We start from the raw sequence: 12,910 nt of genomic DNA, 5'->3' as shown, positions 1-12,910 counted from the left end.
CCTAACTGGTCGCTGGGATTTGTGCAGCAGAATGTCTATATATTTATATCTATATTCTGTCATCTGTATATCATCTCTATTTCTCTATCTCTATCATCTCTATTTCTTTATTTCTCTATCTCTATCTCTATCATCTCTATTTCTCTTTCTCTATCATCTCTCTTTCTCTATATCTCTATCATCTCTATTTCTCTATTATCTCTATTTCTCTCTCTTATCATCTCTGTCTCTATTTCTCTCTTTCTCTATCATCTCTATCTCTATCTCTATCTCTATCTCTATTTCTCTATCTCTATCATCTCTATTTCTCTATCTCTATCATCTATATTTCTCTATCTCTATCTCTACCATCTCTATTTCTCTATCTCTATCTATCTCTATATCTCTTTTTTTTCCTCTCTCTCTCTCTCTCACTCCCTCTCCCAGAGGTTGTAAAATGGGGCAAAACTGTCTCACTTAGCCACAGAAATTGTGGACATAAATCAAGGGCTCCTTGCAGTAATGAGAGGTGGAGATGACCAACCAGAATGCTTTCTGTCTCTCTCCCCTCCTTCATTCCCCATCTCCACCAGCTTCTGAATTTTCTATGGCTTGAGTTAAATTTGCTTATCACATTGGCAGGCTAAAAATGAAATGAAAAATAAATGCATTTTACAGGTATGATGAGAAAGTTCTGGTTTACCGACTGCAATTTTCAAACGGCACGCAGAAAGGGCTAGACAGAACTGCAGAGCAATCCTATCTATCATTAGTCTGCAAAAATAAATGTGCAGTAAAGATTTACTTCCAGGTACAAATGCCTAAAATTGCAGCGTTTTCAGTTAGGGCACATTTGATGCAAACAAACAAAACAACAATCCCTTAAACAAGCACAGCTTTGTCTTCCCTGCTACCAGGAGAGGGGACTAGTGATGCCAGGCATCTATTTCCTTTAAAAGCTGGTGAAATTGAACACTATGCAATATTATTGATAATAACAGCAGGTTTAAAAGTACCAGGGCTGCTCTTAAACCTGGATTGTTACATATTTTTCCATCCACAATCCATAACTTAAAAACGTGAAATATCCAACAAATGGATTCACAAAGACATTTTGTGTAGAGGCCAATGATCTTCCTATATTAGGTGTGTCGAACTCAAGGCTCTGGGGCTGGAACCTGCAATACCCAAATCCTCAGCTAGGGTGACACCGATCCTACAAAATAGGATCCTTTCGTAGTGCTTCAAATAATTTTTAATGAGTCTAGAAACATAGAAGATTGACGGCAGAAAAAGACCTCATGGTCCATCTAGTCTGCCCTTATACTATTTTCTGTATTTTATCTTAGGATGGATATATGTTTATCCCAGGCATGTTTAAATTCAGTTACTGTGGATTTATCAACCATGTCTGCTGGAAGTTTGTTCCAAGGATCTACTATTCTTTCAGTAAAATAATATTTTCTCATGTTGCTTTTGATCTTTCCCCCAACTAACTTCAGATTGTGTCCCCTTGTTCTTGTGTTCACTTTCCTATTAAAAACACTTCCCTCCTGGACCTTATTTAACCCTTTAACATATTTCAATGTTTCGATCATGTCCCCCCTTTTCCTTCTGTCCTCCAGACTCTACAGATTGAGTTCATGAAGTCTTTCCTGATACGTTTTATGCTTAAGACCTTCCACCATTCTTGTAGCCCGTCTTTGGACCCGTTCAATTTTGTCAATATCTTTTTGTAGGTGAGGTCTCCAGAACTGAACACAGTATTCCAAATGTGATCTCACCTGCACTCTATGTAGCGGGATCACAATCTCCCTCTTCCTGCTTGTTATACCTCTAGCTATGCAGCCAAGCATCCTACTTGCTTTCCCTACTGCCTGACTGCACTGTTCACCCATTTTGAGACTGTCAGAAATCACAACCCCTAAATCCTTCTCTTCTGAAGTTTTTGCTAACACGGAACTGCCAATACAATACTCAGATCGAGGATTCCTTTTCCCCAAGTGCATTATTTTACATTTGGAAACATTAAACTGCAGTTTCCATTGCTTTGACCATTTATCTAGTAAAGCTAAATCATTTACCATATTACAGACGCCTCCAGGAATAAAAGTCTAAAATAAAAATACTCTACTTACAAACTTAATTCGTTCTGTGACCAGTTTCTTAAGTAGAAAAGTTTGTAAGAAGAAGTAATTTTCCCCATAGGAGTCAATGTAAAAGCAAATAATGTGTGTGATTGGGGAAACCACAGGGAAGGTGGAGGCCCTGTTTCCTCCCAGGAGATTCCTAGAGAGGCCCCACGGAGGCTTCTCCCCACCTTTTCCCGTCCTGTTTCCTGTATTGCTTGAGGGGCTGCCACAGAGAGCAAAGAGTCGACCTATTTTTCCCAAGCACTTGAAGGCCAGTCAAGGAATAATAGATGGCAACTAAACAAGGAACGAATCAACCTGGAAATAAGGAGAAATTTTCTGACAGTGAGCACAATCCACCAATGGGACAGAAGTTGCCTTTGGAAGTTGTGGGAACTTCATCCCTGGAAGCTTTCAAGAAGGGAATGGACTATCCTTTGTCAGATATGGTGTAGGGTCCGATTGGGCAGGGGATTGAAATAGATCAGTGTTTTTCAACCAGTGTGCCGCGGCACACTAGTGTGCCGTGAGACATGATCAGGTGTGCCGCGAAGCTCAGAGAGAGAAAGAAAACAAGAGAGAGAGAAAGCAAGAAAGAGAGAGAGAGAGAAAGAAAGCAAGAGAGAGAGAAAGAAAACAAGAGAGAGAGAGAGAAAGCAAGAGAGAGAAAGAAAGAAAGAAAAAAAGAGAGAGAGAGAGAAAGAAAGAGAGAGAAAGAAAGAGAGAGAAAGAAAGAGAACAAGAGAGAGAAAGAGAGAAAGAGAGAGAGAAAGAGAGAGAGAGAAAGAGAGGGAGGGAAGGTGGGAGAGAGAAAGACATAGAGGAAGGGAGAAAGAGAGCAAAAAGAGAGAGAGGTAGGAAGAGAGAAAGAAAGAGGGATGGAGAGAGAGAGAAAAAAGAAGGGAAAGAGGGAGGAAGAGAGAAATAGAGCAAAAGGGAGGAAGAGAGAGAAAAAAAATTTGTCCAAACTTATTTTAGCCGCTCCCCCCCCCCTCAATGTGCTCCTGGGTTTTATAAATGTAAAAAATGTGCCATGGCTCAAAAAAGGTTGAAAATCACTGAACTAGATGACCTACCAAATCCGTTCCAACTCTGTTCATCGGTATCGAACAGCGAGAGGCTGTCGCTTTTGGGAAGAGGCGAGAATCCATGGGGTGGGAGGAATAACATTTTGTTCCCGGAGGCTTCACATTGAGTGCGGTTCTTAGAAATTTGTGGCAAATAAGCGCATCATTGAGAGACTTCTGCTGCACAAGGAGGAAGTGGTCGGTAAACACATTTTTGCTCTTTTTCTCTTCCCTGTTACCCAACTTCAGGGAAGTTTAAGTGTCTGTACTTCTCCCTACCAGGGTTTCCCAACCTTGGCAATTTCAAGTCCAAATGTGAACACAGCTGGCTGGGGAATTCTGGCAGCTGAAGTTCCACGCGTCTTGAAAGGGTTTTGTTTGGAAAACTCTGCAGTAGTGATGGGCGAACCGAACTCGCACAATTCGGGTCCGTACTGAATTTTGCGGTGTTCGGTATGCTGAGCACGAACCCGAAATTTTTTGAAAGTTCGGGGTCATGTTTTCTTGTTTTCTTTTTTTAAAAATTGGATTTATATGCCGCCCCTCTCCGAAAACCCGGGGCGGCTAACAGCAATCATAGACAGTATACAATAATAATCCAATCCTAAAAGCAAATTAAAACCCCTTAATATACAAAACCAAATATACATACAAGCATACCATGCATACCATTGTAACGGCCTTGGGGGAGAAGAAATCTTAATTCCCCCATGCCTGGCGGCAGAGGTGGGTTGTAAGTAGCTTACGAAAGGCAAGGAGTGTGGGGGCAGTTCTAATCTCCGTGGGGAGCTGGTTCCAGAGTGCCGGGGCCGCCACAGAGAAGGCTCTTCCCCTGGGTCCCGCCAAGCGGCATTGTTTAGTTGACGGGACCCGGAGAAGACCCACTCTGTGGGACCTAACTGGCCGCTGGGATTCGGGCGATCACCTCGGCTGGCCAGGAAGTGACGTCTCCGTGACGTCAAAGCCCCGGAAGGGACCACCTCATAAAAATAAACTTGTTTATTTTTACGTGAAAGGACCGCCCTTTTCTTGCAGCGCCGCTGCGGTGTCCTTTTTCGTAAAAATAAAAATAAATAAAAAATCCGTAAAATTAAAAAACGATGAGATTCCGGGGATGGAGCTTTGACATCAGCGTTCAGAGTTCGAGTTCGGGTTCTGTGCGGGTTCGGCCGAATTTTGCATAAAGTTCGTCTGAACTTGCCGAACCCGAACACCGTTGGGTTCGCCCATCACTACTCTTCAGTATACACACATAAGCATCTATGCCCGTGGTGGTCAGCCTATGGCAAATGTGCCCCAGGTGGCACGCAGAGCTCTATCGAAGGACACACGAGATTTTGTCCAGTGTCAGCTCCAGCGCGCATCTACTACTCTTTTACTCAAATAATACTTTCTCACGTTGCTTCTGATCTTTTCCCCAATTAACCTCAGATTGTCATCACTGAAGTCACTGAAATCTCATCTCACATGGTGGCCTTGGAGGGAGAACCTGTAGCGCCAAAAATGAACTGTTCTTCCCTGGGGAGGCAGGCTCGCAAAGCACACCCTTCCGAACTTCGCTGCTGGTGGCAGAACATTTAACCTTTCAATTTTGCATTGTTGGGCGTGGGTGGGGAAAGAACTCTCAAAGGCCCCATTCATAAATGGGAAATACAGTGGTACCTCTATTTACGAACTTTATTCGTTCTGTGACCAGGTTCTTAAGTAGAAAAGTTTGTAAGAAGCAGCAATTTTTTCCCATAGGAATCAATGTAAAAGCAAATAATGTGTGTGATTGGGGAAACCACAGGGAAGGTGGAGGCCCTGTTTCCTCCTAGGAGATTCCTAGAGAGGCCCCATGGAGGCTTCTCCCCACCTTTTCCGGCCCTGTTTCCTCCCAGGAGATTCCTAGAGAGGCCACATGGAGGCTTCTCCCTGTCTTTTCTGTCCCTGTTTCCTTCCAGGAGATTCCTAGAAAGGCCCCATGGAGGCTTCCCCCAGCCTTTTCCGGCCCTGTTTCCTCCCAGGAGATTCCTAGAGAGGCCCCACAGAGGCTCCTCCCCGCCTTTTTCCGGTTACAGTTTTGGAGGCTCGGGTTTGTAAATAGAAAATGGTTCTTGAGAAGAGGTAAAATAATCTTGAACACCCGGTTCTTATCTAGAAAGGTTCTTAAGTAGAGGTGTTCTTAGGTAGAGGTACCATTAGTCTTATGCGTTCGGTTTCCAAGAGGCTGTATCTCAATATTAAACTTGATGGACGGAATCCCAAGTGAGTTTTGCTTCCCTGTCCTGCTGTGTGCTATTCAGGGCTTAACAGCTGGATAGGCTGTTATCCAAAGAGGATACAGAAACTGAGTCCAGGCATGGTGCTTGGGGTCAAAACAGGAGCCGCTAAGGACTCTAGTCGGAGCAGAGGAATCCCCTTAAAACCTTCACACTTCTTTCCTCAATGAGTTGCACGGCCGGATTTCGGCGTAGTCCGTTTGGGTGTCTTCTGCAGTGACATCTGTTTTAGGATTCCGCGCATTGAATATAATAGACGCATAATGGATTTCCTCAGGGTCCCCTGGATCGCCATCCACAGATTCATGGGTGCTTCTTGGTTTGGAGGGAACACCATTCACTTCCTGCACAGTGAGGTCCAGTGTGTTGCGTTTCTGTTTGAAGAAAGACGTTTGTTAGTTTGTTTGTTTGTGTTTGTTTGTTTGTTTGCTTGTTTGTTTGTTTGTTCATTCGTTCATTCATTCATTCATCCATTTATGTCATTTATTTGATTTATGAGATTTATGCAATTTGTGCAATTTGAGCAATTGTGCAATTTATGTAATTTATAATCCGCCCAACTCCTTCCGGACTTAAGTTGAATGGAAGGAGAATCTGCTGCCGTTAACACGCAACTTAAAACTTGAGCTAATTTTACAGTCTACCACAAACCAGGCTGCAGTTATTATCATCATTATTTTAAGCAGAAGCAGAAGCAAAATAAGAAGAGTCAGCAGAAACAGACAATCGTAAGGAAACCAGTTCTGCAAATTGGGGGCAAAAAAATGAAGTTTGCTTAAGTTTGTTTTGGAGATAACTAGTGATGGGCAAACCCAACGGTGTTCGGGTTCGGCAAGTTTGGATGAACTTTAGGCAAAATTTGGCCGAACCCGAACCGAACCCGAACCTGAACCCGAACAGGGAATCCCACCAAGAGATTCCGGGGGTGGAGCTTTGACGTCACGTATACCGGCAGGTTGCTAAGGACGCCAAGGTGATCACTTCCTGGATTCCATGGAATCCAGGAAGTGATCACCTTGGCGTCCTTAGCAACCTGCCGGTGACGTCAAGGCTCCACCCCCAGAATCTCTTCGTGGGAGGGATTCCCCAGCTCCTTCAAAGGGAGGTCTTCACGTAAAAATAAACATTGTTATTTTTACGAAAAAGGATGCCCCCGCAGCGGCGCTGCAAGCAAAGGGCGGTCCTTTCACATAAAAATAAACATGTTTATTTCTCCTTAGTGCTAGGTTGCTTTTCTCCTTGTTTAGTTTCCACCCATGGCTTCTTGTTCTACCCTCAGGTGCTTTGGAGAATAGGTTGCCTCCTTCTTCTTTGTGGCAACCCCTGAGATGTAATTGAACTGGAAAAGGTGCAAAAAAGGGCAACAAGTATGATCAAGGAAATGGAGCACCTCCCTTATGAAACCAGGTTTCAACGCCTTGGTCTCTTCAGCCTTGAAAGACGGCGTTTAAGGGGTGACTTGATCGAAGGGTATAAAATCATGCATGGGATAGAAAAGGTAGATAGGGAAAAATTATTTTCTCTATCATACAATACTAGGACGAGGGGGCCCTCCCAAAAGCTCACGGGTAAGAAAGCAAGGACAAATCAAGGGAAATATTTCTTCACCCAGAGGGTCGTTGGTTTATGGAATTCACTTCCAGAAGAGGTCATGACAGCTGTCAGCCTGGATAGCTTCAAGGCAGGATTAGACAGATTCATGGAGGCCAAGTGTATCGGTGGTTATTGAAATGGATGTCCAAGTGCCGCCTCTATGTTGGTTGAGGCAGGCAGGATTCCCTTGGATACCATTTGTTGGGGGTCAAGAGAAAGGGAGGGTCTTGCCTTCTCTTTCTGCCCAAGATCCCCATGGACAATTGGGGGGTCACCGTGTGACACAGAATGCTGGAATTGATGGACTTTGGCCTGATTCAGCATGGCTCTTCTTATGTCCTTACTTTCTCTTCTGATGCCACTTGCAATTCAGGGCTGGTCTCATCATGTGAAACCAAGTTCATCTCAACCAAGAGATGGACATGAGATGGGACATATCCAAACAGATTAGCCAAGAACCAAAAGGAATACATTGATTCTGCAAGAACACAATGTGCCTAACTTGTAAGGGAAATGACTTATATTTCAAGGGTTTCTGATGGCTGGTCAAACAAGGGTGAGGCTGTCTCCCTGGCAAAAGGGAAGTGGAGCTGAAGCCTAGACAACATTGAAGGAAGAGCAAAGCTTGCTCTGTGGTTTGGTGCAGGGCTCTCTCTCAACCTTGGCAACTTTAAGCCTGGTGGACTACGACTCTCAGAAGTTTGTTTGTTAGTTTGCTAGTCTGCTAGTCTGCTAGTCTGCTAGTCTGCTAGTCTGCTAGTCTGCTAGTCTGCTAGTCTGCTAGTCTGCTAGTCTGCTAGTCTGCTAGTCTGCTAGTCTGCTAGTCTGCTAGTCTGCTAGTCTGCTAGTCTGCTAGTCTGCTAGTCTGCTAGTCTGCTAGTCTGCTAGTCTGCTAGTCTGCTAGTCTGCTAGTCTGCTAGTCTGCTAGTCTGCTAGTCTGCTAGTCTGCTAGTCTGCTAGTCTGCTAGTCTGCTAGTCTGCTAGTCTGCTAGTCTGCTAGTCTGCTAGTCTGCTAGTCTGCTAGTCTGCTAGTCTGCTAGTCTGCTAGTCTGCTAGTCTGTTAGTTTGTTTGATTGATTGATTGATTGATTCTATGCTGCCCTTCTCAACTGACTCAGGGTGGCGTACAACATAATAAATACAAGTGTGCAGAAATCTAATATTAAAAACACTACAAAAACTAAAACTTTCTAAAATCCTATTTATCCTAACCCAATCATCCACATTCATCTAATCTAGACACTCATGGGTCTTCAAAGCTTTGCAAAAGGCCAGGAGGGAGGGGGCGCTACATATCTCCGGAGGGAGCTTGTTCCAAAGTGCTGGGGCCGCCACAGAAAAGGCTCTTCCCCTAGGTCCCACCAGTCAATATTGTCTGGCCAATGGGATCTCCATCTCTGTGGGACCTAACCAGACGCTGGGATACATGAGGCAGAAGACGGCCCCGTAGGTAATCTGGTCCTAAGCCATGTAGGGCTCTATAAGTCATAAACAACAGTTGACATCTACCAGGCTTAAAGTTGCCAAGGTTGAAAATCTCTGGTGTAGTGGACCTGAATGGCTCTTTATGGCCACTGAAAATTATTGAGTTGCAAAGATGAGTGAGAAAAAGAAACAGTGGGCTACTTAGTCCATCTGACAGATCAGTCACCCATTTGTGATGCTCTGTTTTGATGGCACAATATCAAAATGTCAAAACTGCAGTAGGGAAGGAGGCATTACAAACCTTGTCATTCATAGAGGTAATTCTTTTTTCTGAGTCTGTCGCTCTTTTACTCTTCCTCCGGTACCTGCAAAACCAAACAAATAATAAACACCATATTTTTCGGAGGATAAGACGCACCTTAGTTTTGGGGAGGAAAACAGGGAAAAGAATCTGCTTACCAGATATTCATCTGGCTAGCATCCTTAGTCTGGTCAGCCTCAGCACATTATTTTATCCCCTGGTTAAGGCTTTAAAAAAAAACCTTATTTGGAGAGAGTAATAATGAAAGAGCTTGCAAGCCAGTAAGAACTGGGAACATTGTTAAAGCCTGGTTAGGGCTGGAAGGAAAAATTCTGAGCAAGTAGAGCAATGAAAAAAAAACCTGCAAAAACTTAGGGCTTGGAAACCATTCTTAGCAGAGAGTAACAATGAAAGAGTTTGCAAGCAGTAAAAGCTGGGAACATCGTTAGCACCTGGTTAGGGCTGGAAAGTTGGAGCAAGTTAGGGTAATTAAAAAAAACCCTCTGCAAAGACTAGAGCTTGGAAAACATTCTTAGCAGAGAGTAACAATGAAAGAACCTGCAAGATAAGAGCTGGGAACATTGTTAGCACCTAGTTAGGGCTGGGGGGAAAAAGCTTCGAAAAAAGATGCATTCGTAGTATAAGACACACCTGATATTTGCATCTTATACTCCGAAAATACGGTAATCATTTTCTTTTACATGCTCGGTTCAAGTTCCTTGCTATGAGTAATGAACATGGACAAACATTTCCTCCACGTACAGATGTTACTAGCAAGACTGTTGATTCACAGGATGGGGATTATGTAACAGGATGTGCATAAAGCTAAAACCACTGTCCAAGGAGGGAAAGTGCTTGCTTTCCGAGAGAATAACAGTTTCCCCAGTAGATGATTATAACCCTACACTAATTCCAGAAACTGTTGTGAGTGGTCCATGACCAGCTCAGTTAGTCACAAATTCTGAAGAGGTTGAACCCGGTTCGTCTTGGTACCCTAGGCCAGTGATGGTGAATCTATGGCACAGGTGCCACAAGTGGCATAGAAACATAGAACCATAGAAGATTGATGGCAGAAAAAGACCTCATGATCCATCTAGTCTGCCCTTATACTATTTCCTGTATTTTATCTTAGGATGGATCTGTGTTTATCCCAGGCATGTTTAAATCCAGTTCCTGTGGATTTACCAACCATGTCTGCTGGAAGTTTGTTCCAAGCATCTACTACTTTTTCAGTCAAATAATATTTTGATCTTTCCCCCAACTAACTTCAGATTGTGCCCCCTTGTTCTTGGGTTCACTTTCCTATTAAAAACACTTCCCTCCTGAACATTATTTAACCCTTTGACATATTTAAATGTTTCAATCATGTCCCCCCTTTCCCTTCTGTCCTCCAGACTCTACAGATTGAGTTCATGAAGTCTTTCCTGATATGTTTTATGCTTAAGACCTTCCACCATTCTTGTAGCCCGTCTTTGGACCCGTTCAATTTTGTCAATATCTTTTTGTAGGTGAGGTCTCCAGAACTGAACACAGTATTCCAAATGTGGTCTCACCAGCGCTCTATATAAGGGCACCTGGAGCCATATCTGGTGGCATGCGAGCTGTTGCCCTAGCTCAGCTCCAACGTACATGTGTGTGTTGGCCAGCTGATTTTTGGCTTGCACAGAGGCTCTGGGAGGGTGTTTTTGGCTTCCAGAGAGCCTCTGGGGAGATGGGGGAGGGTGTTTTTACCCTCCCCCGACTCCAGGGAAGCCTTTGGAGCTTGGGGAGGGCAAAACACGAAACCCTCCCAGAGCTTCTGTGTGAGCCAAAAATCAGCTGGCCAGCACACACATGCACATTGGAGCTGAGCTAGGGCAACAGCTTGTGTGCCACCAGATATGGCTCCGTGTGCCACCTGTGGCACCCGTGCCATAGGTTCACCATCACTGGTCTATACAGTTATATCTCTAGGAAACAGTTGACCACACCCAAACAGTATATAAGTGAGGATTTATGGGTAAAGGGGTGTGGAGTTCCAACATTTGTAATGGTGGAAGTCCTAGATTCAGGGTTCCAGAAATGCTTTTCTGGCAAACTGTTCTTATTCTTTTAAATCCATCGAGCAGAGATGCAGCCGTCTGAGGAAAACCTGGAGATCCGTGAGTGTGATCAAAGGACATTATCTCACTGAGGAATGTTTTAATTAACTTTGATTCTCAGCTACAGCCTGTTCCTTATCTCTTAGCCAATTTAACTGGGAAAGTTTCCAACATGGACTGAAACTCCTGATCTTGCTTGTATAAATCCTGTTTTAAGTATAAACGTGTTTGATTTGAAATCTGTCTGTGTGGATTCTCCCTTTGTCCCGATCCGAGTATGTTGTAGTTCAGCCTGAGGCTGCTCAGGGACCGGCTGTGTCTCTGCTGGCTCCATGCCCGGAGGAGGATGACAGCGAAGAGGAGGGGGCTGAGCAGTCGGGCGGGGGAGAGGAAAGTCAGGAATGGGACGAAGGAGAACAGCAGGAGAGCCCCGGGGGAGGGGCTCTCCCCAGCCAGTAGCTTGGAGTCATTAGGTGATGAAGCACAAGCCGTCATTGACATGCGACAGAGATGTTCAGATCAAAGAAAGGAGCAATTAAAGAAGTATTATCAGCACTGAATTAGGAACAGCTGGGCTTTGGTATGGTCCTCCTTAGCAGGGTTTAAAAGGCAGGCAAGCCCTTGAAGCCATGCGGAGTGTTATCAGTTGGAGTTACGGTGACCTGCTTTGTTCTCGGCGTCTCTGTTCCTGGCTTGTGGCCCAGCAGTTTGGAAGACCCGTGGGAGGTGTAGGTCTGCTATCTACAGACTCGTCTTGGCAGCAAGAATCCTGTATTGCTGTATGGACTTTTGCCTTCATGGATATATATGAAGATACGGTGTTTTCCTGTTTGTAAGGACATTTTCTGTTACCTGTGTTTTTTCTTGAATTTTATAAACTGCCTTTGCCTTTTACCGGTGTGTCTGGCTTCTCTTTTTGGGTTGGTTTTGGCTTCCGGAGTGACCCAGACAGAACAGAGTAGGCCAGAGCAGAACAGAAATGAGACATAATATCCTAATTGTTTTATATGAAAACATAACAATGACAGAATAATAGAGTTGCAAGGGAGTTTAGAAGTCTTCTAATTAAAAATCCCCTTCTCAAACAGGAGACCTTATAACATTTTAGACAAATTGCTATCCAATATCTTCTTGAAAACATCCATTGTTGGAGAACCCACAACTTCTGGAGGAAGTGGTTCTGTTATTTAGTGTTCTAACTGTTGGGAAATTTCTCCTTAGTGCAAGGTTGCTTGTCTCCTTGATCAATTTCCACCCTTTGCTTCTTGTTCTATCCTCAGGTGCTTTGGAGAATAGGTTGACTCCCTCTTCTTTGTGGCAACCCCTGAGATATTGCATCACTGCTATCATGTCTCCCTTAGTCCTTCTTTTCATTAAAGTAGCCATGCCCATTTCCTACAACCATTCTGGTTATGTTTTAACTTCCATTTCCCTACTCATCTTTTTAATGATAGGCGTGAAAACATTCAATAGCAAGAATGGAAACAACAACATTAACGTATTGCACGATTACAAAAAATAAAATTAAGGAAAGGTAGGGTTAGGAATAAAGAGACAGAATTTTCGTCCCAGGCAGGAATTCAAAAGGGAATAAAATTGAGCTTAAAAGAGTGATGCATAAGTATGTGGCGAGAAAATTCTGAGAATTAATAGAAAAAGCAGATAGGAAAATAATGGCAAATCACCCCAACCCAAGTCACTTTTCCTGAGATGGGTGGTTATATAAACTGGATAAATAAATAAGTAAATACCAAACCAAACAATCCAAATTAAGGTTTAGTGTCTTGTGTGAAAAGTCAGTCAGTTTTCCTATGGCTAGGCCTTCTCTCCCCTTTGAAGGTTCCTTAGTATAATTTTATTCTAACATAGCATATTTAATTTGTTCAGTTATAAATAAGAGCAACTTTGCCGGGGGAAATTAAATAATTTGTTATTGTCAGAAAAGAAAGGTTGTGTACTTTATGAACAGAGATTATTCAGACTTAATAACACTCCAGATAATCATCAACTAAGTATGTGGGGAATCTAATAAACTGAAGTGGGTATTCATAGATTTCTCCGTGTCTGAATG

General features: G+C 43.5%; 1 protein-coding gene across 1 annotated transcript in view; it reads right to left on the bottom strand.

Annotated features, from left to right (window-relative positions):
- Positions 1-4,837: 4,837 nt before the first annotated feature.
- LOC139174334 (sialic acid-binding Ig-like lectin 10) overlaps positions 4,838-12,910 on the bottom strand; it is a 63,289-nt gene continuing 55,216 nt past the window's right edge. Inside the window, exons 18-19 of the mRNA XM_070764630.1 lie at positions 8,759-8,822; positions 4,838-5,813 (exon numbers count right to left, since the gene is read on the bottom strand). Of these exons, the coding sequence (XP_070620731.1) occupies positions 5,589-5,813; positions 8,759-8,822 (289 nt within the window). The 3' untranslated portion in view covers positions 4,838-5,588. The remainder of the gene's footprint in view (positions 5,814-8,758; positions 8,823-12,910) is intronic.

The sequence above is a fragment of the Erythrolamprus reginae genome, chromosome 11 (genome assembly GCF_031021105.1).
Source record: "Erythrolamprus reginae isolate rEryReg1 chromosome 11, rEryReg1.hap1, whole genome shotgun sequence".
Taxonomy (NCBI): Eukaryota; Metazoa; Chordata; class Lepidosauria; order Squamata; family Dipsadidae; genus Erythrolamprus; species Erythrolamprus reginae.
Note: the sequence above shows the minus strand (reverse complement) of the source record. Positions and strands in the feature narration are given on the sequence as shown.